We start from the raw sequence: 27800 nt of genomic DNA, 5'->3' as shown, positions 1-27800 counted from the left end.
TCCTGCAAAACAAATTTGCTTGGCAGCTCCTGAGGGTTCCAGGCATGCACACTGAGCATCACGGGGATGCCCCTGAGCATCATGACTTCACCACAGGTGTGGTGTTAACTGAGCATCCAAAGCAGAAGAATGAGATCCTAAGCTTGGGGCACCAGCATCCAGGCTGTGGGCCCCTGGTGTGTCTAAGAGAATCCCAGAGTCTCTTGGCTAAAAGGAGGCCCACCAGGGCATGTCCACCCATTCTCTCTATTTTCTGATGCAGCCCCAGGAAATGATGAAGAAATGGCCCCAGCCCTGACAGAATCTCCCACCCCCGAACCCCCCATCAAGCCTCGCCTGGGGGAGCTGACCGTGACAGATGCCACCCCTGACTCCCTCAGCCTCTCCTGGACGGTTCCTGAGGGACAGTTTGACCACTTCCTGGTCCAGTACAAGAATGGGGATGGGCAGCCCAAGACAACGCGGGTGCCAGGACATGAGGACGGGGTCACCATCTCCGGCCTGGAGCCATACCATAAATACAAGATGAACCTGTACGGGTTCCACAGTGGCCAGCGCGTGGGCCCCGTGTCTGCCATCAGGGTGACGGGTGAGTGAACGATGGGAGCCCCAGGGTGGGAGCCGTGGGAGGGTCACCCTCTTGCTCTTTGGTGACGACTGGTGGGGAATGTGACAGGGGTCTGGTCAGCACCACAGACCTGCTTGTCGCTGGGGCTGGGGCTCCCGTTGTACCTTTTTGTGTGGTTGACCCCTGGCTCCTGAGCAGGGAGGGGCCATCGGGAGTTTTGCTGTGCTGGTGGCTGTGCCAGGTCCTTCACAGCTGACCCTGGAATTTGTCATGTGTGTTAGCTGTCAGCTGAGCAGGACCACCCAGCCCCAAGAATGGGCCTCCCTGAACTGACCTCAAGCCCCCTAGTCACAGCCCTGGCTTCTCCCTCCTTTTCCCCACGATGTGAGCACATCCCCCAGGGACCTTACCATCCTCTCTGTGTCCCTTTTTCTCAGCTGCAGAGGAAGAGACCCCCAGCCCCACAGAACCCAGCACGGAGGCCCCGGAGCCCCCCGAGGAGCCGCTCCTGGGGGAGCTGACAGTGACAGGATCCTCCCCTGACTCGCTGAGCCTCTCCTGGACCGTCCCCCAGGGCCGCTTCGACTCCTTCACCGTGCAGTACAAGGACAGGGACGGGCGGCCCCAGATGGTGCGTGTCGGGGGCGAGGAGAGCGAGGTCACCGTGGGGAGCCTGGAGCCCGGGCACAAGTACAAGATGCACCTGTACGGCCTCCACGAGGGGCGGCGCGTGGGCCCGGTGTCTACCGTGGGCGTGACTGGTGAGTAGTGCTTGGGGTCTCAGGGGAGAACTACCTTTCCCTCATGGGTACCTGGTTTTCTGCTGTGCCTTTTCACCAAGCCCTGGGGGTCCAGGACTTGTCTCCTGTGTCCCGCCCTCACTCTGTGCCCTGTGGCTGTGTCCTGCCCTCGCTCTCTGCCCCGTGGCTGTGTCCCGCCCTCGCTCTGTGCCCCATGGCTGTGTCCCGCCCTCGCTCTGTGGCCCGTGGCTGTGGCCCACCCTCGCTCTGTGGCCCGTGGCTGTGCCCCGCCCTCGCTCTGTGCCCCGTGGCTGTGGCCCATGCTAGTGGTTTACTTGTTCACTTTGGCGTGGCCTCCCTCTAATGGTCAAACACTGATAACCTCCAAGGGTGAAATATGTCAGGCGCACACCAAGCCTGACTTACAAGAATTTTCCTTTCTTTCCATCTTAATCGCAGCATTCTTACAACCACATACACAAATGCACACAAGAGAAACAATCCAATGTCAAACCAAGTTGGGATGACTAAATAATTTAGGCAACATCTATAAAAAGAGTTATTATGCCACCACTGAAATGTTTTAACATAAGACCCTTACTTTATAATGTTACATTGAAAAAAGAGAGCCTAGGCTGGGCACGGTGGCTCACGCCTGTTATCCCAGCACTTTGGGAGGCCGAGGCGGGCTGATCCCCTGCGGTCAGGAGTTCCAGACCAGCCTGGCCAACATGGTGAAACCCCATCTCTACTAAAACTACAAAAATTAGCCAAGCGTGGTGGCACATGCCTGTAATCGCAGTTACTTGGGAGGTGGAGGCACAAGAATCACTTGAACCTCGGAGGCAGAGGTTGTAGTGAGCCGAGATCACCACTGCACTCCAGCCTGGCTGATAGAGCCAAACTCAGTCTCAAAAAAGAAGAAAAAGGAGCCCAAATTTTTGTAAGATGCTAATCACAACCATTTGAAAGTAACAAGTATGGCAAGAAGACTGGAAAGAAATACATCCCACCGGTTGCATGATTTGTTAGATAGAATAGAATGTTCCAGCACATTTTTTTTCTGTATTATTCTATTCTGCATAGTCCAACTTTTCTTAAATGGCAAACATTTCTTTTATAATCAGGGGAAGGGAAAAGAGAAAGTATATAATGTCTTCTCCTTCTTTACACTCCATCTGTCCTACTCCCCTATCACTTTTGCGGCTTATTTCATTTCTTTCCTTCTTTTTTTTTTTTGAGATGAAGTTTCGCTCTTGTCACCCAGGCTGGAGTGCAATGGTCCGATCTCGCCTCACTGCAACCTCTGCCTCCTGGGTTCAAGGGATTCTCCTGTCTCAGCCTCCCGAGTAGCTGGGACTACAGGCATGTGCCACCACATCCGGCTACTTTTGTATTTTCAGTAGAGATGGCGTTTCTCCATGTTGGTCAGGCTGGTCTCAAACTCCTAACCTCAGGTGATCTGCCCGCCTTGGTCTCCCAAACTGCTGGGATTACAGGCGTGAGCCACCGCACCTGGCCAGACTTACTTCATTTCGAATTCTGAGAAAGTTCAAAATGTCTAGTCCATAAGAAATTGGAGGGGTGGGGATCATGAGGTGAATTGAATTCCAAACATGCAGTCAGGCTGCCTTTTCTTTTCTTTTTTTTTTTTTTTTTTTTGAGACGGAGTCTCACTCTGTCACCCGGGCTGGAGTGCAGTGGCCGGATCTCAGCTCACTGCAAGCTCCGCTTCCCAGGTTCACGCCATTCTCCTGCCTCAGCCTCCCGAGTAGCTGGGACTACAGGCGCCCGCCACCTCGCCCGGCTAGTTTTTTGTATTTTTTAGTAGAGACGGGGTTTCACAGTGTTAGCCAGGATGGTCTCGATCTCCTGACCTCGTGATCCGCCCGTCTCAGCCTCCCAAAGTGCTGGGATTACAGGCTTGAGCCACCGCGCCCGGCCCAGGCTGCCTTTTCTAAGTCATCCTCAGCCAGGATGTTATGCCTGGTTTAGAGTATTTTTCGAGAATTCCTACTGATGGGGAAGAATCAGCCCTGCTGAGAGGCGGTCTCTTGCAGGGCAGGTCGCCACCTCTATGATACCAAGTGAGGAGCGAACTCATCTCCCAAAGGCCAGCCAGCCAAAGGAAACAGTCTCACTCAGCATCCTTGATTCCTGAGGGGGGCCTCGTTTCCATATGCGTGCTCAGAGGACCATCTGAGTTTTGGGAAACGGGGAATAGGGAAATGATTGGAAAATGAACATTAGAAACATTCACACTCTGGGGGTAAGCGGTTCTGGTCCACGTTCAGTTTTATATTCCTACCCCCACCGTGGGGAAGCACAGAACCGACCGAGGACAGGCTGAGGGCCCCACCCCTGCCCCTCCTGTTCCATCTGTACTGCTACCCCACCCCCAGCCCACACCCGAGGACAGGCTGAGGGCCCCACCCCTGCCCCTCCTGTTCCATCTGTACTGCTACCCCACCCCCAACCCACACCCGAGGACAGGCTGAGGGACCCACCCCTGCCCCTCCTGTTCCATCTGTACTGCTACCCCACCCCCAACCCACACTCGATTATTATTTGTTGTAGCCCAGAATTTCTTTCTTTCTTTTTTTTTTTTTTTTTTTTTGAGACGGAGTCTCACTCTGTTGCCCAGGCTGGAGTGCAGTGGTGTGATCTCAGCTCACTGCAACCTCTACCTCCCAGGTTCAAGCGATTCTCCTGCCTCAGCCTCCTGAGTAGCTGGGACTACAGGTGCATACCACCACGTCTGGTTAATTTTTGTATGTTTAGTAGAGACAGGGTTTCATGACGTTGGCCAGGCTGGGCTCGAATTCCCGACCCCAGGCGATCCACCCGCCTCGGCCTCCCAAAATGCTAGGATTACAAGCATGAACCACCACTCCCGGCCCAGAATTTCTTTTGTAGCCCACATTTTTCTAGTGAAAATAATATAGCAACACTATGTGGAAAGCCTGAAAAACAGAAAAACAGAATCTCATAGTCCTGCTTTCTCCCCCAGCTGGCGGCATTAATAACAATGTGTGTAGTGCACATTTCCTTTCTGCATTTTGCATGCAGAGCATGTTTTAAAGTTGCAATCAGTGTTCATAAAATTCTTGGCTCTTCCTTTTTTGTACACAAGTACATTGTAATCATTCACCTTGCGGCCACACAACCAGCATTAATCATCGTTTCAATGGTTGTTTGATGTGTGGTGGTGAAAGCTCTAACAGAATTAATCCTCTTCTACGGGTCATTTGTGTTCCTGACACATTTGCTGTCATGAATAATCCCATCATGAATTCTTCCATGCTATAACTTTTTCCTGCTTTAATAATTTGCTTAGGATAGATGCCCAGAACTGGGATTATTGGGTCAAAGGAAATGAGAATTACTTTGGCTCCTGACACTATGTCTCAGTTGCCTTCTGGAGGTTTGCAACAGTGCAGCTCTGCCAGCAGTACAGGCCCGGGGCTCGGGGATACCTCACCGGCCTAAATGACGAACACAAAACTGCCCCAGCCCTCAGCCTGCTCTGGAGGGGCGCATTTGATGCATGACCTCTGTTGACAGCACTGGCAAAGCAAGTCGCCCTTAAACCCTTAAACCCTTAAACCCTGTATCCCCCCTATATAATCTTTCAGCCCCACAAGAGGATGTGGACGAGACCCCCAGCCCCACAGAACCAGGCACAGAGGCCCCGGAGCCCCCCGAGGAGCCACTCCTGGGGGAGCTGACAGTGACAGGATCCTCCCCTGACTCGCTGAGCCTCTCCTGGACCGTCCCCCAAGGCCACTTCGACTCCTTCACTGTACAATATAAGGACAGGGACGGGCGGCCCCAGGTGGTGCGTGTCGGGGGCGAGGAGAGCGAGGTCACCGTGGGGGGCCTGGAGCCCGGACGCAAATACAAGATGCACCTGTACGGCCTCCACGAAGGGCAGCGCCTGGGCCCGGTGTCTGCCGTGGGCATCACAGGTGAGTGAGTGTGGGTGGGGCAGGGTCGGAAGACAGCCCTAGAAAATGTGCCCTTCTCTACTATTTTCCTATACATATTTCTGTCTTGATGGGGCTCACATTGAAAGGAATGTATCAACATTATGGAAAGGCATGCATGGAGAGACAGGCTGCGATCCAGCAAATGAAGCAAAGGCGGGTGAGCATGTGATAGGGAGGCCCAGGGCTCAGGTCAGGACCAGAGAGGGACGCCTAAGCCACCCTGCCCGTGGGTACCTAGGGGACAGCCATGACCTGAGGCCAGGCAGGCCTTAGCCTGGTGACAGCTTTAGAGAGGAGGTGAAGTGTGCCAGATCATCACAGCTGGTGCAAAGTCCGGGAGGCTAGAAAGAGCATGGTGTGTGGGAAGCACTGAGGGTTGAGTGGGGTGTCCTTTGCGGTGAGTAGATCATCCTGAAGTGTGGGAGCAGAGGAGGGGACCGCTCACCAGGCCTGGGGTCTCCCAGGGATGAGGTTGCTCAGGTCTGTGCTGAGACGGCCCCAGCAGCTGTGCCTGTGTAAAGCTCATCCGTGGGGGCTGAAGATGGGGATGGGGTGACAGGGAGCCTGGAGGCAGGGAGGCCAGTAGGCAGTTGGTGGCCTTGGTGAGAGGTGACCGTGGCCCAAACCAGGCCCGGGGACTGGAGGTGGGGAGGAAGGTATCCGGGGAATTCAGGGTAAAGATGCCCTGAGGCTGCTGGCAGCTGGTGAGGGGCCAGGTCCAGGAACACGCCCCAAGCTCTGGCCTCGGGAGGGGTGTGCTGAGCTTGTTGGGGAGCAAAGACAGAAGCCCAGTGAACAAAAGATGGCGAGGAGACCCCAGTGCAGGGAGGCCGAGGGTGCAGAGGCCGAGTGGGGCTGTGCTCAGAAGAGTGGTGGTGCTGGAGGGACAGGGAGAGGTGGCCTGGGTGTTGGGAGGTGGGGGTGAGGTGGGGGCTGAGGGCAGGGGTCAGGGTGAGGGATAGGAAAGGCCAGGAGAGGAGAGCAAGAAGAGCTTTGCTGGAGGCGCTGTGGGCAGCGTCGTCCTGCTCTCGGGCACTTTGTGTTTTGTGACACATCCTTTCTATGCTGAACTGAGGACCCAGGGACCTCACTGTCCCCATACCTGTCTGTCCAGCTCCAGAGGATGAAGCCGAGACCACCCAAGCAGTGCCCACCACGACCCCTGAGCCCCCCATCAAGCCTCGCCTAGGGGAGCTGACAGTGACTGACGCCACCCCCGATTCCCTCAGCCTGTCCTGGACGGTCCCCGAGGGCCAGTTTGACCACTTCCTGGTCCAGTACAGGAATGGGGACGGGCAGCCCAAGGCGGTGCGGGTGCCGGGGCATGAGGACGGGGTCACCATCTCAGGCCTGGAGCCAGACCACAAGTACAAGATGAACCTGTACGGCTTCCACGGTGGCCAGCGCGTGGGTCCCATGTCTGTCATCGGGGTGACGGGTGAGTGAACAGTGGGAGCCACAGGGTGGGAGCTGTGGGAGGGTCCCCCTCTTGCTCTTTGGTGATGACTGGTGGGGAATGTGACAGGCCTGCTTGTGGCTGGGGCTCCCCTTGGGCCTTCCTGTGAGGTTGACCCCTGGCTCCTCCTGAGCAGGGAGGGGCCATCAGGAGTTTTACCGTGCTGCTGGTTGTCCCAGGTCCCCCACAGCTGACCCTGGAACTTGTCATGTGTGTTAGCTGTCAGCTGAGCAGGACCCCCCAGCCCCAAGAATGGGCTTTTCTGAAATGATGTCACGTACCCAGTAGTGGCCGTGGTTTCTCCCTCTTTCCCCTGAAGACCTGAGCACATCACCCAAGGACCTGGCATCCTCTCTATATCTCCTTTTCTCAGCTGCAGAGGAAGAGACCCCCAGCCCCACAGAACCCAGCACGGAGGCCCCGGAGCCCCCTGAGGAGCCGCTCCTGGGGGAGCTGACAGTGACAGGATCCTCCCCTGACTCGCTGAGCCTCTCCTGGACCGTCCCCCAGGGCCGCTTCGACTCCTTCACCGTGCAGTACAAGGACAGGGACGGGCGGCCCCAGGTGGTGCGTGTTGGGGGCGAGGAGAGCGAGGTCACCGTGGGGGGCCTGGAGCCTGGGCGCAAATACAAGATGCACCTGTACGGCCTCCATGAGGGGCGGCGTGTGGGCCCAGTGTCCGCTGTGGGTGTGACAGGTGAGTGTTTGTGAGTGAGGCCGGGTGGGGAAGATGGCCTTGGAAGATGTTGCTTTCTCTGCAACTTCACGAAAACAAAAATATTCTCACCCGTCGGGCTTCTTTTGCACGTTTCCATGCTTGGGGATCTTGCTAAGAGGCAGACTGGGATTCAACAGGTTTAGGCTAGGGCCAGAGATTCTGCATTTCCAATAAGAAATGATGCAGATGCTGCTGGCCCATGATCACCCCCCTTGAGTAGCAAAGTTCCTCAGGACAAAGGAATTGGACCCTCTTTTGAAATCTGTTGAAGAGAATTTTTCTGCGTCCCTGATTCCTGGTAGTGTGCTTTCTTTGTGGAGTTGACTGGGGGCCGTGAAGGAAGACAGAAGGCAGTGAGGGGCAGCGTGTTGACGGCGCACTCTGGAAGCCCACCACTGGAACAGGAATAGGAACAGACCTTTCCCTCCAGTGGACCAATTTGTTCATTCAGCAAAGAATTCCATGCCCTGATCCCGGCACTGTAATTTTAGGGTATCAATGTCTTCTGGCCAACGACCTCCAGAAACTCACCAAAAATTGAACGGATGGAATTATGCTCTGTGCAGTGCAGGAGGACTGTGGGCTGACTCAGGAAGAGGCTTTAGAAAGACATTGTTAAGGAACTGGGCTTGTGGTGGTATTTTGGGAAAGCGTTTAAGGAAGCAAGGTTTTGCTCTGTATTAGACGCTGTCAGGAAGAAGGGATAACCTGTTACCAGGCGTCTCACTAAGTCTTATCTTTGCGGGGGTCAACTAGAGCAAGGCCAAAGCTGCCGTTGGTAAAGAAGCAACTGTCACTCAGATTAGCTGGATGGGTGATGTTTGGTTATTTTTGTGCTTTGGAAAGTGTTAAGAGTTTGTCTATACTGAGACATGATCACAGACTGGCCTTGTTCTTGCCTTGATCCATCCTACTGACTAATGACCTAGTCTGATGTTGATGTTCCATGAAATTGTCTGTGTTCAACTGGACCACGCCAAGACCAGACTGTGCCAGGCCAGTCCCAAGCAACCGTGGCCTGGCTGAGGGAAAGGGCAGCTCACGGGTGTCAGGGCTGCTTTTTTCTTTCATAGGCAGAAGCTGGAAAGTGACACACACAAGTTCATGTTTTCATGGGGCTCACAGTTGTGGGCACAAGCGGAAAACCAGAAAGTAAGCAAAGAAGGATGAGCATGTGGAGCCCAGGGGCCAAGCCAGGATTGGGAAGGGACAATGAAGTCACCCTGACCACAAGTACCCAGGGGACAGCCAGGACCTGAGGCCAGGCAGGCCTTAGCTTGGTGACAGCTTTAGAGAGGAGGTGAAGCGTGTCGGATCATCACAGCTAGTGCAAAGGCCAGGAGGCTAGAAAGCACGGCACGTGAGAGGCACTGAGGATTGAGTGGGGTGTCCTTTGCAGTGGGTGGATTGTCCTGAAGTGTGGGAGCAGAGGAGGGGACCGCTCACCGTGCCTGGGGTCTCCCAGGGATGAGGAGGTGGTTGCTCAGGTCTGTGCTGAGACAGCCCCAGCAGCTGTGCCTGTGTGAAGCTCATCCGTGGGGGCTGAAGATGGGGATGGGGTGACAGGGAGCCTGGCAGCAGGGAGGCCAGTAGGCAGTTGGTGGCCTTGGTGAGAGGTGACCGTGGCCCAAACCAGGCCCGGGGACTGGAGGTGGGGAGGAAGGTATCCGGGGAATTCAGGGTAAAGATGTCCTGAGGCTGCTGGCAGCTGGTGAGGGGCCAGGTCCAGGAACACGCCCCAAGCTCTGGCCTCGGGAGGGGTGTGCTGAGCTTGTTGGGGAGCAAAGACAGAAGCCCAGTGAACAAAAGATGGCGAGGAGACCCCAGTGCAGGGAGGCCGAGGGTGCAGAGGCCGAGTGGGGCTGTGCTCAGAAGAGAGGCGGTGCTGAAGGGACAGGGAGAGGTGGCCTGGGTGTTGGGAGGTGGGAGTGAGGTGGGGGCTGAGGGCAGGGGTCAGGGTGAGGGATAGGAAAGGCCAGGAGAGGAGAGCAAGAAGAGCTTTGCTGGAGGCGCTGTGGGCAGCATCGTCCTGCTCTCGGGCACTTTGTGTTTTGTGACACATCCTTTCTATGCTGAACTGAGGACCCAGGGACCTCACTGTCCCCATACCTGTCTGTCCAGCTCCAGAGGATGAAGCCGAGACCACCCAAGCAGCACCCACCACGACCCCTGAGCCCCCCATCAAGCCTCGCCTGGGGGAGCTGACAGTGACTGACGCCACCCCCGATTCCCTCAGCCTGTCCTGGACGGTCCCCGAGGGCCAGTTTGACCACTTCCTGGTCCAGTACAGGAATGGGGACGGGCAGCCCAAGGTGGTGCGGGTGCCAGGGCACGAGGACGGGGTCACCATCCCAGGCCTGGAGCCAGACCACAAGTACAAGATGAACCTGTACGGCTTCCACGGTGGCCAGCGCGTGGGTCCCATGTCTGTCATCGGGGTGACGGGTGAGTGGATGGTGGGAGCCCAGGGTGGGGCCTGTGGGAGGGTCCCCCTTTCTCTGGTGATGGGTGAACTGACCCAGGAAGCCCCTCTGCTCTTGGCTGAGCCTTGGTACCTTTGTGCTTTTCCTCACTTCCCTGAGGACTGACAGCTCTTCCTGGGTGGAGAAGGGCCCTGTGAGCTCTGTTGGTGGCTGTCCCAAGTTCCCCAGCACTGACCTCAGAGCTTGTCATGTGTGTTGACTGCAAGCTGAGCAAGACCGCCCAGCTCCAAAGATGGGCCTCTCCAGGCTGACCTCCGGACCCCCACTCATGGCCACAGCTTCGCTCTCCTTCCCCGAAACCCTCAAGGACATCCCCCAGGGAAGCTTCCTCACCTTCTCTGTCCCCTCTTCTCAGCTGCAGAGGAAGAAACTCCCGCCCCCACAGAACCCAGCACGGAGGCCCCGGAGCCCCCTGAGGAGCCGCTCCTGGGGGAGCTGACAGTGACAGGATCCTCCCCTGACTCGCTGAGCCTCTCCTGGACCGTCCCCCAGGGCCGCTTCGACTCCTTCACCGTGCAGTACAAGGACAGGGACGGGCGGCCCCAGGTGGTACGTGTTGGGGGCGAGGAGAGCAAGGTCACCGTGGGGAGCCTGGAGCCCGGACGCAAATACAAGATGCACCTGTACGGCCTCCACGAGGGGCGGCGCGTGGGCCCAGTGTCTGCTGTGGGTGTGACAGGTGAGTGAGTGTGAGTGAGGCAGGCTGGGGAAGATGGCCCTGGAAGACACTGCTGTCTCTCCAGTCTTCATGAAAACATACTCTCAAGAGTATTCCTTCCTTTGAGTATCCAAATGCCTGCGGATTTTTGTTAAAAGGCAGATTTGGATTCAGCAGGTTTGGCGTAGGGTCAGAGACTCTTCTCTTCTTTTTTTTTCCCCTTTTTTTTTTTTTGCAGTCTCACTTTGTCACCCAGGCTGGAGTACAGTGTCTCGATCTCGGTTCACTGCAACCTCCGCCTCCCAGGTTCAAGTGATTCTCCTGCCTCAGCCTCCTGAGTAACTGGGACTACCGGCGTGCGCCACCATGCCCAGCTAATTTTTTGTATTTTTAGTAGAGATGGGTTTCAGCAGGTTGGCCAGGATGGTCTCGATCTCCTGACCTCGTGATCTGCCCGCCTCGGCCTCCCAAAGTGCTGGGATTACAGGCGTGAGCCACCGTGCCCCGCCAGCCATCCATTTTTAACAAGATTCTTCTTGATCTTGATGCCACTGGTCCAAGGAACACACTTTTTTGTGTTTTTTATTGTAGTAAAGTACTTATGATATAATTCGCCATTCTAATCACTTTCCAGTATACAGTCCAGTATAAAGTCCACTCACATTGCTGTGGACCACCACCCTCCACTTCCAGAACTCCTCTTCCCACACTGGAACTTCCTGCCCACTAGACACAAACCCCATTCTCCCCTTGCCCCAACCCCTGGCAACACCATTCTATTCTCTGTCTCTTATCAATTTGACTTCAGGTACCTCATATAAGTGCAATCATACAATATTTGTCTTTTTCGAATAGTTCATTTTGTTAAATACAATGTCTTTAAGGTTCATCTATGTCGTAGCATCCGTCAGAATTTCCTTTATATTTTATTTTCATTTTTATTTTTTGTGGTGATGGGGTCCTGTTACGTTGCCCAGGCTGGTCTCAAACTCCTGGCCTCAAGCAATTCTCCCACCTCGACCTCCCAAAGTGCTGGGATTACAGGCAAGCGCCACTGCACCTGGCCAGAACTTCCTTCCTTTTCAGGCTGAATAATGTTTCGTTTTATACATACTCATCCTTTCATCCATTGATGGACATCTGGGTTGCCTCCACCTCTTAGCTATCATGAATAATGCTGCTATGAATATTTATGTGCAAATCACAGAACACCTTTGTAGTAAAGCTCCTCCCAATAACAGATTCGGAAACTCTCTTAGAATTTGTTGAAGCAAATTTTTCTTGTATTCCTGAATCCTCACAGAGGTTAGGCTCAGAATTAGGGTTCATATCCTAATGGGATAAGTTCCTGTCCTAATGGGGCTGACGTCGTGGGGGATAGGCTGTAGACCAGTAAGAAAGCAAACGTGGGTGAGCATGTGACAGGAAACCCAGGGCCAGGCAGGAATATCTAAGCCACCCTGCCCATGGGTACCCAGGGGACAGCCATGACCTGAGGCCAGGCAGGCCTTAGCCTGGTGACAGCTTTAGAGAGGAGGTGAAGTGTGCCAGATCATCACAGCTGGTGCAGAGGCCGGGAGGCTAGAAAGAGCATGGTGTGTGGGAAGCACTGAGGGTTGAGTGGGGTGTCCTTTGCGGTGAGTAGATCATCCTGAAGTGTGGGAGCAGAGGAGGGGACCGCTCACCAGGCCTGGGGTCTCCCAGGGATGAGGAGGTGGTTGCTCAGGTCTGTGCTGAGACAGCCCCAGCAGCTGTGCCTGTGTGAAGCTCATCCGTGGGGGCTGAAGATGGGGATGGGGTGACAGGGAGCCTGGAGGCAGTTGGTGGCCTTGGTGAGAGGTGACCGTGGCCCAAACCAGGCCCGGGGACTGGAGGTGGGGAGGAAGGTATCCGGGGAATTCAGGGTAAAGATGCCCTGAGGCTGCTGGCAGCTGGTGAGGGGCCAGGTCCAGGAACACGCCCCAAGCTCTGGCCTCGGGAGGGGTGTGCTGAGCTTGTTGGGGAGCAAAGACAGAAGCCCAGTGAACAAAAGATGGCGAGGAGACCCCAGTGCAGGGAGGCCGAGGGTGCAGAGGCCGAGTGGGGCTGTGCTCAGAAGAGAGGCGGTGCTGGAGGGACAGGGAGAGGTGGCCTGGGTGTTGGGAGGTGGGGGTGAGGTGGGGGCTGAGGGCAGGGGTCAGGGTGAGGGATAGGAAAGGCCACAGGAGAGGAGAGCAAGAAGAGCTTTGCTGGAGGCGCTGTGGGCAGCGTCGTCCTGCTCTCGGGCACTTTGTGTTTTGTGACACATCCTTTCTATGCTGAACTGAGGACCCAGGGACCTCACTGTCCCCATACCTGTCTGTCCAGCTCCAGAGGATGAAGCCGAGACCACCCAAGCAGTGCCCACCACGACCCCTGAGCCCCCCATCAAGCCTCGCCTGGGGGAGCTGACAGTGACTGACGCCACCCCCGATTCCCTCAGCCTGTCCTGGACGGTCCCCGAGGGCCAGTTTGACCACTTCCTGGTCCAGTACAGGAATGGGGATGGGCAGCCCAAGGCGGTGCGGGTGCCGGGGCATGAGGACGGGGTCACCATCTCAGGCCTGGAGCCAGACCACAAGTACAAGATGAACCTGTACGGCTTCCACGGTGGCCAGCGCGTGGGTCCCATGTCTGTCATCGGGGTGACGGGTGAGTGAACAGTGGGAGCCACAGGGTGGGAGCTGTGGGAGGGTCCCCCTCTTGCTCTTTGGTGATGACTGGTGGGGAATGTGACAGGGGTCTGGTCAGCACCACAGACCTCCTTGTGGCTGGGGCTGGGGCTCCCCTTGGGCCTTCCTGTGAGGTTGACCCCTGGCTCCTCCTGAGCAGAGAGGGGCCGTCGGGAGCTTTGCTGTGCTGGTGACTGTCCCAGGTCCCCCACAGCTGACCCCGGAACTTGTCATGTGTGTTAGCTGTCAGCTGAGCAGGACCCCCCAGCCCCAAGAATGGGCCTCTCTGAACTGACCTCAGGTCCCCCAGTCATAGCCTTGGCTTCTCCCTCATTTTCCCCAGGACCCAAGGACATCCCCCCTACTCTCTCTCTCTCCTTTTCAGCTGCAGAAGAAGAGACCCCCAGCCCCACAGAACCCAGCTCGGAGGCCCCAGAGCCCCCCGAGGAGCCGCTCCTGGGGGAGCTGACAGTGACAGGATCCTCCCCTGACTCGCTGAGCCTCTCCTGGACCGTCCCCCAGGGCCACTTCGACTCCTTCACCGTGCAGTACAAGGACAGGGACGGGCAACCCCAGGCAGTGCGTGTCGGGGGCGAGGAAAGCGAGGTCACCGTGGGGGGCCTGGAGCCCGGGCGCAAGTACAAGATGCACCTGTACGGCCTCTACGAGGGGAGGCGCGTGGGCCCGGTGTCCGCCCTGGGCGTCACAGGTGAGTTGGGGGACAGGCCCTCGTCCCCAGGTTTACCTCTGTAGCCCCCTTGTGTTTCTCCTTTGGATCTTGGCACCTCTTATGACTGAGCCTCTAGGTTTCTGTCTTTTCTCCCATCTTGTAATGATCCTGCCTCATCCTTGGATTCTGGAGACTGTGTGGAGTCAGATGGGCAGGTAGTCCATGCCATGTTTGTTGTAGTTTCCTTCCTCCCATCGTGATCTGGAACCTCCAGGTTGCTCGTGCTCATTTGTTAGTCTTCAGGCTCCTTAAGGAGTATTTTAGTGGCTCAGAAAGTGCTTCAGATTCAGCTGCCCAGATCTGCCTGTGCCTTCGAATGTAGTGATTGTGCGACTTTGCAGGCGTTTCCTAACCTTATGCTTCAGATCCCTGCAAAGTTGGGGTGATGATAATAATGGCATCTACTTCATATGTTGTGCAAAGGGTTGCGTGCACCACTGTTTGTGGGCTGCTTACAGCAATGCAGGGCACAGATTCTAAAGCAAGCACGCTTTAGAGGAGGCCGCTATGCTCACTCCAGTCCCGGGACAGCACTGCCTCCCTTGGGCAGGGTCCTGTCTTCTGACCCATGGGCCTGCTCTGCTCTTTTCAGCGCCCCTGCCCACATCGCCGCCCGTGGAGCCCCGCCTGGGGGAGTTGACGGTGGCAGCCGTGACCTCGGACTCAGTGGGCCTCTCGTGGACCGTAGCCCAGGGCCCCTTTGACTCCTTCTTGGTGCAGTACAGGGACACGCAGGGGCAGCCCCAGGCAGTGCCTGTGAGCGGAGACCTCCGAGCGGTCACCGTCTCAGGGCTGGACCCGGCCCGCAAGTACAAGTTCCTGCTCTTTGGACTCCAGAATGGGAAACGCCACGGCCCGGTCCCTGTGGAGGCCAGGACCGGTGAGTGAGGGCTGGAGGCCTTCCGCGGCCAGAGCCTTCGCCCCCTTGTGGCGCCGGTTGGAATTTCACGTTTCTGTGCCCCACACTCCAGTCCTCAGCTCCCACTGATTTATTGGGTCCGGGAAAACCCAGGCCCTGTGCTCTCCTCTCTCTCTGACACTCATCCTTCTCCCTACTTTCCCTGCACCCCAGGGGACACTTGCTTTCTTGTCTGGCTCCGCTTTTATCCCTACTCCTGGCCCAGTCACCCTCCCATTCCTGGGACCGGCTCACAAAGCCATAGCAGCCCAGGAAGCTCCCTGGCCCCTTTGCCTCCATCCCACTCTCCATGCACCTCACTGTCTTTTCCAGCCCCAGACACAAAACTGTCTCCCCGCCTGGGGGAGCTGACTGTGACAGATGCGACCCCTGACTCTGTGGGCCTCTCGTGGACGGTCCCTGAGGGCGAATTCGACTCCTTCGTGGTCCAGTACAAAGATAAGGATGGTCGGCTCCAGGTTGTGCCAGTGACAGCTGACCAGCGGGAGGTCACAGTCCCAGGCCTGGAGCCCAGTAGGAAATACAAGTTCCTGCTGTATGGTCTGGCAGGCAGGAAACGAATGGGCCCCATCTCTGCTGACGGCACCACAGGTGAGTCCCAGTCCAGGCTCCACCTTTTCCAGAGCTGCCTCTCATTCGGGCCCTCAGAGCTGGCCCTACGGCCTTCCCGTGAGATTCCCTCTATCAGCCCTGACACAACCATCTTAACTCCGAAAGTGAGTCTCTGTGTGTGTCAGGCACAGTTCTGAAGAAGATGCATTACTTCCTTCGTTCGCTGACTGCTGTGGAAATAAAAGGAACACGGGCTTTGGGGCCAGCAGATCTGTGTTCCAGTTCCAGTCCCAGCCCTTGCCAGGGTGACCATGGACAATCCGCTTCATCCCCGGAACCTCGGTGTCCTCACCTGCATAATGGCTGGGAATGGCGCTGGACTCAGTAGTGGTTCCCATCCTCCTCCCTCCTCCCTAACTCGGAGGCGAGGGGTGGGAAAAAAGGGAGAGCTTGGCTACGGAAAGACGATGGAAAAACCTGGTGTCACTGTGCCCGTGACTCAGACCCCCGAGGAAGGGGTGTGGTGGGTCACTGACCCTCACCCTACTCCCAGGACCATGAGTCACTATGCCCAGAGGAGGACAGAGCAGCCGGCCAATCGGGGCCTGGTCCCTGGGACTCCATAATTCTCTTCCCAGACTCTCACTGTGGGGACAGGGTACAGACTCTCTCTCTACCCCCCACCCATCAGCGCCAGCCCCATCCGGGCAAGCCTCTGCTCCGCCCTCTGTTCTCCCAGCTTGTCAACTGTCTTCTCCCGGCCCCACCCTGGCTGCCCTGGCCCCGTGGGGTCAGTGTGGGGCTGGGGAAGCAGGAGGCATGGATGTTCAGGCTGATGGCCACAAGGGGACAAGGGAGAGGTCACAGCCTGGCACTGATGGGAGCCATGCGTTGGCCAGCTGCCCAGACCAGCTCTCGATGTTTGCGATGTCTCCCTGACAACCCAGAGACCTCCTGGGAGTCTCTCTCAGCTCTGGCCTCATTCCTGCTCAGGGGTGGGGGTCAGGGTAAACACAGGGCCTCTCTGCACCCCCAGCCACCCCTCCGTCGGGAGATGATCTTTAATGTATTTACTGCACCCTTGATCACAGCAGGGAAGGAGCAGGGCAGGATGGAGTTTGGGCAGCGGCCTCCAGAGGAGGGGGGGGCTGTTCTCCCTTATTGCTGTAGGGCATGGCGGGAGCAAGCCTGTGTGTCTCCTCAAGGAGCTGTCCCTGGGGCTACACTGGAGGGACCCTTTCCCAGGACCTCACACCTCCAGGAAGCTGCCAGGGCTTAGGCACAGGCAGCATGTGACTAAGAGCTTTCCCTCCTCCCTCTGCACAGCTCCTCTGGAGAAGGAGCCACCTCCCCGCCTGGGGGAACTGACCGTGACCGAGGCGACCTCCAGCTCCCTGCACCTGTCCTGGACGGTGGCCCAGGGCCCCTTCGAATCCTTCGTGGTCCAGTACAGGGACACGGACGGGCAGCCCAGGGCAGTGCCTTTGGCCGCAGACCAGCACACAGTCACCATAGAGGACCTGGAGCCTGGCAAGAAATACAAGTTTCTGCTCTACGGGCTCGTTGGGGGAAAGCGCCTGGGCCCGGTCTCCGCCCTGGGAATGACAGGTGAGGCTGCTGTGCTTGGCTGTAGCAAGCCACCTTGTGTGGGTTTCCTTGTGCATTTGGGCTGAAGACAAAGATGACTGCAGGAGTGGGCAGGTGGGAGTGGGGCACCCTGGCCTGTCCCCAGGAAGGAGGAGGAGTCTGCAGCGTTATGGGCTTCAACATCCATCAAGGAGTCCAGAGAAGGAGCCAGGCCAGGTGGGAGGGAAAGGCCCTGGCAGGGGCTCCCTCATCTCCCAGCCCCAGCTCTGCCCCATCACTGCCGCTGCTCCTCATTACTCACTGGGGCAGCTGTCACCTCCCCAAAGGGTGGCCTTGTCCAGAGAGCGGCAAACCTCCCTGCCATGGATGAGTCAGGAGCATTTTCTTAAGAGGAAAATCACTGGAAAACAAAATGAGCGGGGACACAGAAACCAACAGAAGTGGCTGCATTTGTGCTACAGGCTCCGCTTCCAGAGCTCACTGATGCCCACCTCAGACAGGCCTGACCAAGGCACGGCTGGTGGGATTTGCCAGTCACCTTTACCAGCCAGTTCCACCCTCAGCTTCTCTGAGAAGGGAGCACCACACTCCCCAAGCTCAGAGAATGTGTCCCGGCGTGGGTGGGGGCGGAGCCTGTGATAGTTCAGGGTGGGCTAGGTAGGACACTAGGGTGTGGAAGGGGGAAGGGAGCACCTGACTCCGACAGCTGGGGAGCTGGTGGGAGTCACAAGGCTACAGCGACTTCATTGTCTGACTGGGCCTGGACCTGTAAACTTCCCCCCTCAGCCTTGGGCCAAGCCTAAAAGATAAAATCGGAGGGCCCCAAGGCACCCCTCACTCAGATTCTGCCCTGGGCTTTTCCCACGCAGCCCCAGAAGAGGACACGCCAGCCCCAGAGTTAGCCCCAGAGGCCCCTGAGCCTCCTGAAGAGCCCCGCCTAGGGGTGCTGGCCGTGACCGACACAGCCCCAGACTCCATGCGCCTCTCGTGGAGCGTGGCCCAGGGCCCCTTTGATTCCTTCGTGGTCCAGTATGAGGACACGAACGGGCAGCCCCAGGCCTTGCTCGTGGACGGTGACCAGAGGAAGATCCTCATCTCAGGCCTGGAGCCCAGCACCCCCTACAGGTTCCTCCTCTATGGCCTCCATGAAGGGAAGCGCCTGGGGCCCCTCTCAGCTGAGGGCACCACAGGTACCACCAGGCATCTCTGACCTCTAGTCTGGGACTCAGAAGGGGGAAAGGGGGCTCAGAAGGGGTGGTCGCAGGGAAAGAGCGTGAAGCGGGTACCAGGGAGAGAGGACAGGTGGGCTGGACGCGAGTGGCCTTTAGCTCTGCCCCATAGGGCCCCCCTGTGGCTGCAAGTCCCTGGTTACAGATAGAGAAACAGGGGCAGGGAGCGGGGTGGAAGGGATGTGCTCTGGGTCACCAAGCTGGTGTGCTTCTGTCTCCAATCCCTTCTCTCCCACCCACTCCATGCAGGGCCGGCCCCTGCTGGTCAGACCTCAGGGGAGCCAGGACCCCGCCTGTCCCAGCTGTCTGTGACTGATGTAACCACAAGTTCACTGAGGCTCAACTGGGAGGCCCCACCTGGGACCTTCGACTCCTTCCTGCTGCGCTTTGGGGTTCCATCACCAAGCACTCTGGAGCCGCATCCCCGTCCCCTGCTGCAGCGCGAGCTGATGGTGCCGGGCACGCGGCACTCAGCCGTGCTTCGGGACCTGCGTCCGGGGACGCTGTACAGCCTGACACTGTATGGGCTGCGAGGACCCCACAAGGCCGACAGCATCCAGGGCACTGCTCGCACCCTCAGCCCAGGTAAGGATCCACACGCACTCTGCCCCAAAGTGGGGGTCTCTGTACTAACGGGGGGGACCTGGTGTCTCAGCCAGCAGTGGGGTGGGTGACTTTGTGGTGGGCCTGGAGGAATCTGCAGAGCAACTTCCATTCCTGGGGACTAGAGGAAAAGGGGTGCTGAGTCTGTGCTGGAGCAGAGGTGAGGGGTGGGACTCGTAGGGAGGAGCCTCCCTGCCCCTGCCCGCATCATTTGTTCCTTGCTCCCTCTGCAGTTCTGGAGAGGCCCCGTGACCTCCAATTCAGTGAAATCAGGGAGACCTCAGCCAAGGTCAACTGGATGCCCCCGCCGTCCCGGGCGGACAGCTTCAAAGTCTCCTACCAGCTGGCGGACGGAGGTGGTGCCTTTGCCATGGGCTCATTGCCTCGCATTTCCCCTCCCCCCTGCACTCTGCCCACCTTCCGGCCGTCCTGGGGTTCCCTGGGTAACCCTCAATCCCCAATGTCTTCAGGGGAGCCGCAGAGCGTGCAGGTGGACGGCCGGGCCCGGACCCAGAAACTCCAGGGGCTGATCCCAGGCGCTCGCTACGAGGTGACCGTGGTCTCCGTCCGAGGCTTTGAGGAGAGTGAGCCTCTCACAGGCTTCCTCACCACGGGTGAGATGGACTGGGACCTGGGGCAAGAGGTGGGAGCCAAGAAAATGGCGTGGGTGGGAGTTGAGAGAGAAGGAGGAGGGTGAAAGGGAGGTGGTGGAGGCTCTGATTGTGGACAGGAGGCCGGTGGAGTCTGGGGAGGCAGGGACTAGAGAGACCAGCGGGGACCCCTCTGAGCCCCTCCCCTTCCCCCAGTTCCTGACGGCCCCACCCAGTTGCGTGCACTGAACTTGACCGAGGGGTTCGCCGTGCTGCACTGGAAGCCCCCCCAGAATCCCGTGGACACCTATGACGTCCAGGTCACAGCCCCTGGGGGTGAGCAGGGCTGAGGCCTCTGGAGGGGACTTGTTCAGGGTGGGGATTGCAGGGGGGAGACTGGACTCTGGCCGGGGATGGAGGGGGAGGCGTTGATGCCCCTCTTCGCACTCCCAGCCCCACCTCTGCAGGCCGAGGCCCCAGGCAGCGCAGTGGACTACCCCCTGCATGACCTCGTCCTCCACACCAACTATACCGCCACTGTGCGCGGCCTGCGGGGCCCCAACCTCACCTCCCCAGCCAGCATCACCTTCACCACAGGTAGGGTCTGTGGGGTGTGTGGGATGGGGGAGAGGAGGTAGAGGGAGCCAGGATGGGCCTCATCCCCATCTCCTTTTCCTGCTTTCCCTCCTAGGGCTAGAGGCCCCTCGGGACTTGGAGGCCAAGGAAGTGACCCCCCGCACGGCCCTGCTCACTTGGACTGAGCCCCAAGTCCGGCCCACAGGCTACCTGCTCAGCTTCGACACCCCTGGTGGCCGAACCCAGGTGCCCCGGCCCCACTGACCAACTCCCCTCCCTGGGTGATTCCAGGAGGTGCTGCCTCTGGCCCTCCCTGAGGGACTCCACCTCCCTCTCCCCTGACCCCGCCTTGTCTGTCCCACAGGAGATCCTGCTCCCGGGAGGGGTCACATCTCACCAGCTCCTCGGCCTCTTTCCCTCCACCCCCTACAATGCACGGCTCCAGGCCATGTGGGGCGAGAGCCTCCTGCCGCCCGTGTCCACCTCTTTCACCACCGGTACCTGGACGCACGGGCCGGGGCCGGGGACTGGGTGGGCAGCCACGGTCTAAGGCTTGGACCTTGGACCCTGCTCTCCTCTCCCCAGGTGGGCTGCGGATCCCCTTCCCCAGGGACTGTGGGGAGGAGATGCAGAACGGAGCCGGTGCCTCCAGGACCACCACCATCTTCCTCAACGGCAACCGCGAGCGGCCCCTCAACGTGTTTTGTGACATGGAGACTGATGGGGGCGGCTGGCTGGTGGGTGGCATTGGGAAACCCAGGAGTCTGTGCAGGGCAGGGGCTGTTGCCCCGGGAGCCAGAGGCTGATGGTGCCCCCACTTTCTTCCCAGGTGTTCCAGCGCCGCATGGATGGACAGACAGACTTCTGGAGGGACTGGGAGGACTATGCCCATGGTTTTGGGAACATCTCTGGGGAGTTCTGGCTGGGTCAGTACCTCACAGGGGTTGGGGAAGTACGGATGGGGATGGGGGCCCTGTGGACATCAGGACCCTGATGAGGTCATGTCTCCCACCCCCAGGCAATGAGGCCCTGCACCGCCTGACGCAGGCAGGTGACTACTCCATGCGCGTGGACCTGCGGGCCGGGGACGAGGCTGTGTTCGCCCAGTACGACTCCTTCCGCGTAGACTCAGCTGCGGAGTACTACCGCCTCCACCTGGAGGGCTACCACGGCACCGCAGGTAAACACAGGCTGCGAGGCTGGGAGGGTGAGGCTGGGAGGGGAGGCCCTCATGGCTTCTTCCTCCATCCTGCCCAGGGGACTCCATGAGCTACCACAGCGGCAGTGTCTTCTCTGCCCGTGATCGGGACCCCAACAACTTGCTCATCTCCTGCGCCGTCTCCTACCGAGGGGCCTGGTGGTACAGGAACTGCCACTACGCCAACCTCAACGGGCTCTACGGGAGCACAGTGGACCATCAGGTGAGGGGTGTGGAGGGGGCACAGAGCCGGGGTGGCTGGGGCTCAGCCTGCCTAGGTTTCAGCCCCACAGTGTAACAGGCAAGGGACTGAGCGGCTGGGTGAAACGGAACAATCGTGCCAGCCTCAGAGGGAGCTGGAGGTGATTTATTGGGTGGAAAGGGCCAGCTCAGGATTAAGCCTCAATCCTCTGTGGCGGAGGGGCAGAAGGGGAGCTGTGTGGGAAGGTTGGTTGAGTGCTGGGAGCCACCTCCTTAAGGCAAACGGGAGGAGCAGATGGGACATCCGGATTTGACTCTCTCTTGACAACCCCTTTCCCAGGGAGTGAGCTGGTACTACTGGAAGGGCTTCGAGTTCTCGGTGCCCTTCACGGAAATGAAGCTGAGACCAAGAAACTTTCGCTCCCCAGCCGGGGGAGGCTGAGCTGCTGCCCACCTCTCTCAGTATGACTGCCGAGCACTGAGGGGTCGCCCCGAGAGAAGAGCCAGGGGCCTTCACCACCCGGCCGCTGGAGGAAGCCTTCTCCGCCAGCGATCTCGCAGCACTATGTTTACAGTGGGGGGAGGGGTTCATACGGGAGCAATAAAGGAGAAACTGAGGCACCTGGCTGGCATCGATCCTGCCCCGTCACTGGCTTTGGCTCGGGCGGTGGGCCCCCGTGCCCCGGGGCTGCAGCCGCACTTGGAATGGCTGCATCTTGAGGATGACACTGCAGTGGGGCAGGGGCTGCAGGGAGGGCAGGGCATCCCCAGGGGGCAGCAACGTGAAGGCCTGCAGCAGTCGGGTCAGCACCACGAAGAGCTCCAGGCGCGCCAAGGGCTCTCCCAGGCACACACGCGCCCCACAGCCGAAGGCCAGCGCTCTGGAGTTCTTGCCTGGCTCCAGGAAGCGATCTGCGGGTGGGTGGACAGGTGGGTGGGGAGGCGTTCAGCAGCTGTTGGGACCAGCCTCCACCACCTTTTTACGGCAGGCCCCTGGCCCCCCACATACCAGGCCAGAACTCATGTGGCCTCTCCCAGACCATCTCATCCAGGTGGGCGCCTTGGAGGTTCGGGATGATGACTGTGCCCTCAGGGATGTCATAGCCGCAGATGCTGAAGGGGGCTGGAGTTAGCGGCTGGCCAGGACCTCGCTGGGATCGGGCTTTCCTCACTCATCCCAACCCTCGGGAGTCACCTGCTGGGCCGTGTGGTGCGGTGGGGCAGGGCCAGGGGCACAACGGGCCGCAGGCGCAGCACCTCGGCGATGGTGGCATTGAGCAAGGGCAGCCGTGCGCGGTCTTTGTAGGCAACCCAGGAGCTGGAGGCACCGGGGCCCAGTTCATGGTCTAGCTCCTCCTGCAGTCGCTGCTGAATCTGGGGAATGATCGGGTGGAGTCCTGCCACAGCAGCCCACAGCTGCCCAGGCTCCAGCCATTCCCTCAGCGACCCAGTGAGCCTGAGTGAGGAGACCGCGGCCCCTCTGAGCAAGCACAGCCCAGCCGCACAGTGCTCGGAGCTGAGTGAGGGTGCCTACCGCCCTGGCCAGGCTGCTGGGGAGGAGCCTTTTCTTGTCACCAGGGCGCACCTCAGGGTGGTGAAGTAGAAAAACCACGGCCCAGGAGAGAGTGTTTGCAGTGGTCTCAGTGCCACCGATGAGGAGGTCCACTGCAGCCATGTGCACATGCCCTTCCAGGAGCTGTCCAGAGCCCTCTTCCATGCTCGGCTGCGCCACCCCTTGGAGCATGTAGTCCATCATGTCCCTCCACTGGCCTGCCACCAAAGTCTCCTGCAGAGGGTGAAAGGAGCAGGCTGAGCGGCTGGCCTGGGGAGAGGAGTACAGAGTGGCAACAAGCCCATAACTGGGGCATGCAAAAGAACCCCCCTAGTAGCAATGCTGAGTCCGGTAGCATCACTGGCTGTGGGCCGAGGGGAGGTCGTCCATGCACAGTCCCCACCTTGTGCTGCCTCAGCTGCTTCTCCACGATGTGGTCCCTCTTCTCTATGGCCTGCTTCAGTCTCCGGAGACCTGGATTGGGGAAGAACTGTGGCGGGAAGCATGAGAATGTAACTGTGGGAAGAAGCTTCTCCCTCCACCCCAGCCTCTCCCAACGACCCAGGGGTGTCTAGGCTCCAGGTTCTTACCCTGAGAAAGGGAATCACATCCACAATTTGGATGGACCAGTGGCTCCAGGTTTTTAACACCTCCTGGATACATTTGTAATAGGCAGGCACTAAGTTGTCCTCCTGCCAGAAAAGGAGGGCGTGCTTTCAGTTCAGGACAAGGAGAGGCTCAGGGAGGGGCTGGGGGTGGCCGGAGGGGCTGTGAGGCACCTTGATCTTGTCTCCGAAGGTGAGGTGACAGATGATGCTGCAGGTGAGGAGAGAGAATTCCTCCTCAATGGCCACAGGGGTGCCGGCCTGGGCTCTCATGCGCTGTGGAGAAGGAACGGGAGCTCAGCAGGCCGGTGTGCAGTGGGCAGGGCAGGAGCTACTTCGAGAGGCGAGGCTGACCCAAGGTGGCCTCAGGAGCCCAGCCTTACCTCGCAGAACTCCTGAGTCAGCTGCTCCACCACAGGCTCCATGGAGTCACGGATGCCCAGCAGCAGGGCTGAGCGGGTGAGCTTCTTGTGGGCTTTCCAGAGCAGAGAGTAGTCTCCCAAGGACAGATCCGGGTAGTTCTTAGACACCAGCTTGTCTGCAGGAGGAGTTGGGGGCTGGAGGATGGGAACTGGCCAAGGAGGCCAAGGGCCTGACCTTCTTCTGCCTCCCCAACCCCTGCTTCCTCCCCCCAAGATATGCCCCCCAACAACCTCCAGGGACCTGGATTGGGGGAGCCCCCAAAGGTGGCTCCCACTTGAGGCTGAGGTAGGAGGATCACTTGAGACCAGGAATTCAAGACCAGCCTGGGCAACATAGCAAGACCCCATTTCTAAAAAAAAAAAAAATGTTTTTAAGAAAGAAAAATTCCCCCAGCCCTTACAGGTAAGTGGCTCAGGTCTGCCAGCAAAGTCTGCCCACTTTTTGACCATGGCTTCCTCAATGGTCCTCTTGGAGTTCAGCACCACCACATCTGGGGGAGAGCCAAAGCAGCGTCAGCGGAGAGAGAGGACCCTGTTCGCCCCCTCCGCCCGCTCCTATGGTGAGGGCCAGAGCGAGAAAAGGCTCTCACCTTGCAGCCCAAGGTGGAGCCTATAGATGGGCCCGAATTTCTGAGTCAGGCCAAGTAGATAGATGGGGAGGTCGGGCTGCAGCAGGTGCAGGAAGCCCGGGACAAGAGGCGGGAGGTGGAGGCTCCTGAGCTTCCAGCAGTTCCATAGCAGGCGGGCGCCAGCCAGCAGGGGCAGCAGCAGCAGCAGCCCCAGGAAGAGCATGGCGAGACGCCCATCAGGGCCCTGAGATGCCACTTATAGCTCTAGAGCCCCGGCCATCCCTCCTGCTGTGTAGACTGTTTTGGGGCCTCCCTTGACCCCACCTTCGGGTTCCTTCCCACCGTCCCGCCCACAGAGTGGCCCTTTACTGGAATGGCACCAGTCTCATTGGCCTTGGGACATCCGTATTTCAAAAAATGGATCATCCATCAAGAAGCAAGGAAGGGAAATGCAACCCTGACCTTTTTCCTGCAGCCAGAGTCAGCTTTCTGGCTCCACATCAACTGTGCAGGCAAGGGTGTCCGCCCCCACCTGGGCCCTCTCCCTCGGCCGCCCCACTGTGGGCCAGTTTACCGGCATGATGTTTGTCTCAGAGAGAAAATGGCAGTCCCTGCCTAATATGCCTTCCTGAAACGCCTGAAGAATGAAATGTGATTTGTGTGGGTTTTTTGTTAGTTTAACCTACAGATAGAGTAATACTGTTAAAGCCTGGTTTGCCTGGGGCATTCCAGTGTATACAGTGTGATTGCTATTAGTGCCTCCTTTCACTCTCAAAAGTGCCCAGAAGACCAAGAAGGAGGTGGTTTCCCGCCGCGGAGTACTCGCATGTACCAGACACTGTTCTAAGCACTTTGCGGGCACTAACTCAATTCTTCACAGACATGCTCTACATGCAACACGGGTGTCGTTCGCATGTTGTGGAGGGCAGGATTCCGGCCTGGAAATCTAGCTGTAGAATATGTACCTTTAGCCACCAGGAGCACCTTTCTTTGGTTGAAAGGAAAACAGACCACCTTGAACTGGTTTGAGATAAAAAGTAAGGATTGGGGTATTTCACAGAACTCGGGAATAAGAAGGCAGGGGAGGGGACCCCACTGGCCTTAGAAAGCCAAGGAACAGAAAAAGCCCCGGAGACGGGCAGTTTCCTTGCGCTGTTTCTCTCTCCTCTTTCTTCTCTCTGCAGTCAAGTTTCTTGTGTTTCCAGGCACAAGCAGAACACGACTGCCCTCGGGACTAGAGTCCACAGGTTCTAGGTCCAGCCAGGGAGAGTGTGGATTCCCAGCACACCTGGGCATGCCCCCCTCAAAGTCCAAAGTCCCCAGGAAGGGGCTGGATAGCCACAGCTGGATCAGGATCAGGGGTCCAGCCCTATTTGGGGAACTGAAGCCATAAGGGGTGGGGGTCACACTGAACTGTGACACTGAGAGACCACTTTTGTGGGTAAGGAGGCAGTTTGGGGGTTTGGGAAGAGGCCATGCCAAAGAGGAGTGGCAGGGTTCAATGAGAAGCCAGGGCCTCCTGGATGGTACGTGAGCGGTCAGAGGCGAGCCAGGCCCATGCCTTTCCCCCATTTCTGGATCTGTAGCCAGACCCAGGGAACAGTGGGGATCTCTCTCCCCTCAGAGCTTTTCCAGACTGTGCTGCTGTGGAGCCGGAGTCAAGATCTTGGCTGTGCCACCCACTACGTTGGTGAGCTCACTGCTGCTGAATCCACGATCAGGACGGAGACAGAGGAAACAGGATTGGGATTTCTGGGGTTGGGCAATGACAGCTACTGCCTTCTTCTTGTTGACCTCCCAGACAGGGCCATGTCTTGCTGCAACTGAATCCCTGGCTCTGGAAAATGGGCTTATGCCACCACCGTGCTGACCAGCTATTGGGAGAAAGATCCGATGGGCAATCATAGGGCCATGTATGCGAGAGCCTCAGGAAACCTCTGCCCCAGTGGGAAAGGTCCCAACTTCTCAAAGTTACATGGGATAAGAAAGCGCTCATCGGAAAGGAGCTCACCTGGACGGCTGGCGTGCTTACTACTTGTCTCACCATCTCCATCTCTTCCACCACTTTCAAATCCAAACTCCAAGTGTGGTCAATTACATGCAATGACCCCAAAGGTACCCTGTCCTGCCCCGGCCTCCGGGCCTTTTTATATTCTCCTTCTGCGTCAGATGCCCTCACCGACCCCTGCTCTTTGGCTCCTTCTCAGTCTTCAGAGCCCCACTTGGAGGCCACCTGCTCCAGGAGCCTTCCCTGTCCCGGCCCGGCAATGCCCCTGACTTAGTTAGATGCTGCACAGGACCACACTGCTCCCTGGCATCACATCTTTCACAGAGGTTGGGGACTGCCTATCCTCTTATCTGTCTCCCCAGTGATGAGCCCTGCAGTGAGTAAGTAGCTGTCACTGTGGCACCTGGAACAGGGCGTGAAGTGAAAGTTTCCCAAATTTCTGTTGAATGACTGGATGGCAGGCTGCTGAACTGGCATGACCTCTATGGAAACTGACTCAGCAATCTTCTTTGGACAGATTTCGGAGTCATCTCTGAAAACCCCAGGTGTGCCACTAAATGGGGGAAAGCTAGGCAGGCAGTGTGTGGAGGGTAGACTCCAAGAGAACAGCAGCTTCCTCAGAGGATTTACAAATAGCACAATCAGACTTTTGGCTTGTTTGAAACCAGTAACTGGAAGAAGACACCACCGGACCTGAGGATTGCACAACTCTGGGAACGTCACCTCACGCCACTGATAGAAAGAAGCGTCACGAGGCTTTCAACGACCCGAAACTCAGCTAAAATCCACAGACCTCTGAACCACCAGCAGCGCGAGGACAGAGTTGGGGAGGTGTGGCTGGACAACAGCTCATGAGGCAGAAGAGCTGTGTCAGAGGTGTCAGCTGAGCACAAGCCCTGTCTGAGGCCGTGGTGACTGGTGACACCCGGGCAGTGGAGGGCCTTGGAAGCTGAAGGGTGGCCTTGGCATGGACTCTGGTCCTTGGGGGTCAGGCTCTTGGGTCCCAGTTCTGCTCGGGGTGGTCCTGTGAAGCACTAGACTCCTAGCGGGTCATCAGGGAGGGTCTGACAGAGCTGGACAGCCCAAGGGTCATCAGGGCTCAGAGGGTCTGAGGTTATGTCAACCTGGCCTGCCCAGAACTGGAATGCGGAGGGGCA

At 58.1% G+C, this 27800-nt stretch overlaps 2 protein-coding genes across 7 annotated transcripts in view; one reads left to right on the top strand and one right to left on the bottom strand.

Annotated features, from left to right (window-relative positions):
• The window catches only part of LOC104674099 (tenascin-X), a 69169-nt gene extending 47056 nt beyond the window's left edge, over positions 1-22113 (top strand). For 4 of the 6 annotated variants that reach the window (XM_030928290.1, XM_030928289.1, XM_030928293.1 and 1 more), the window contains 25 exons: positions 263-589; positions 1006-1329; positions 4944-5276; positions 6412-6735; positions 7127-7450; positions 9593-9916; positions 10310-10633; positions 12959-13282; positions 13688-14011; positions 14625-14912; positions 15264-15542; positions 16830-17111; positions 17960-18280; positions 18569-18904; positions 19156-19278; positions 19393-19536; positions 19729-19848; positions 19966-20109; positions 20204-20334; positions 20453-20585; positions 20674-20825; positions 20918-21014; positions 21107-21268; positions 21346-21509; positions 21828-22113. In XM_030928290.1, coding sequence (XP_030784150.1) covers positions 263-589; positions 1006-1329; positions 4944-5276; positions 6412-6735; positions 7127-7450; positions 9593-9916; positions 10310-10633; positions 12959-13282; positions 13688-14011; positions 14625-14912; positions 15264-15542; positions 16830-17111; positions 17960-18280; positions 18569-18904; positions 19156-19278; positions 19393-19536; positions 19729-19848; positions 19966-20109; positions 20204-20334; positions 20453-20585; positions 20674-20825; positions 20918-21014; positions 21107-21268; positions 21346-21509; positions 21828-21929 — 5906 coding nt within the window. In that variant the 3' untranslated portion in view covers positions 21930-22113. The remainder of the gene's footprint in view (positions 1-262; positions 590-1005; positions 1330-4943; positions 5277-6411; positions 6736-7126; positions 7451-9592; positions 9917-10309; positions 10634-12958; positions 13283-13687; positions 14012-14624; positions 14913-15263; positions 15543-16829; positions 17112-17959; positions 18281-18568; positions 18905-19155; positions 19279-19392; positions 19537-19728; positions 19849-19965; positions 20110-20203; positions 20335-20452; positions 20586-20673; positions 20826-20917; positions 21015-21106; positions 21269-21345; positions 21510-21827) is intronic. The other 2 variants (XM_030928292.1, XM_030928291.1) reach the window with 2 other exon arrangements.
• On the bottom strand, positions 21633-24954 carry LOC104674109 (steroid 21-hydroxylase). Its single transcript, XM_030928297.1, has 10 exons — positions 24657-24954; positions 24468-24557; positions 24028-24182; positions 23819-23920; positions 23630-23731; positions 23443-23529; positions 23073-23273; positions 22683-22861; positions 22497-22600; positions 21633-22399 (listed from the first exon to the last, which is right to left on the bottom strand). The coding sequence occupies exons 1-10, from the start codon at positions 24856-24858 to the stop codon at positions 22134-22136; spliced, it is 1488 nt and encodes a 495-aa protein (XP_030784157.1). The 5' UTR covers positions 24859-24954; the 3' UTR covers positions 21633-22133.
• Positions 24955-27800: the final 2846 nt, after the last annotated feature.

This window comes from Rhinopithecus roxellana, chromosome 4, assembly GCF_007565055.1.
Source record: "Rhinopithecus roxellana isolate Shanxi Qingling chromosome 4, ASM756505v1, whole genome shotgun sequence".
NCBI lineage: Eukaryota > Metazoa > Chordata > Mammalia > Primates > Cercopithecidae > Rhinopithecus > Rhinopithecus roxellana.
This window is presented reverse-complemented; position numbering and strand designations above follow the sequence as displayed.

What these genes read in the sequence shown, in the direction of transcription:
- LOC104674109 (XM_030928297.1), bottom strand. Translation starts at nt 24,858, where the DNA reads ATGCTCTTCCTGGGGCTGCTGCTGCTGCTGCCCCTGCTGGCTGGCGCC. An exon ending in CCTTCGGAGACAAGATCAAG is followed by an intron (nt 23,732 to 23,818) that starts GTGCCTCACAGC and finishes CTTTTCTGGCAG; the next exon opens with GAGGACAACTTAGTGCCTGC. An exon ending in TTCTACTTCACCACCCTGAG is followed by an intron (nt 22,862 to 23,072) that starts GTGCGCCCTGGT and finishes ATCATTCCCCAG; the next exon opens with ATTCAGCAGCGACTGCAGGA.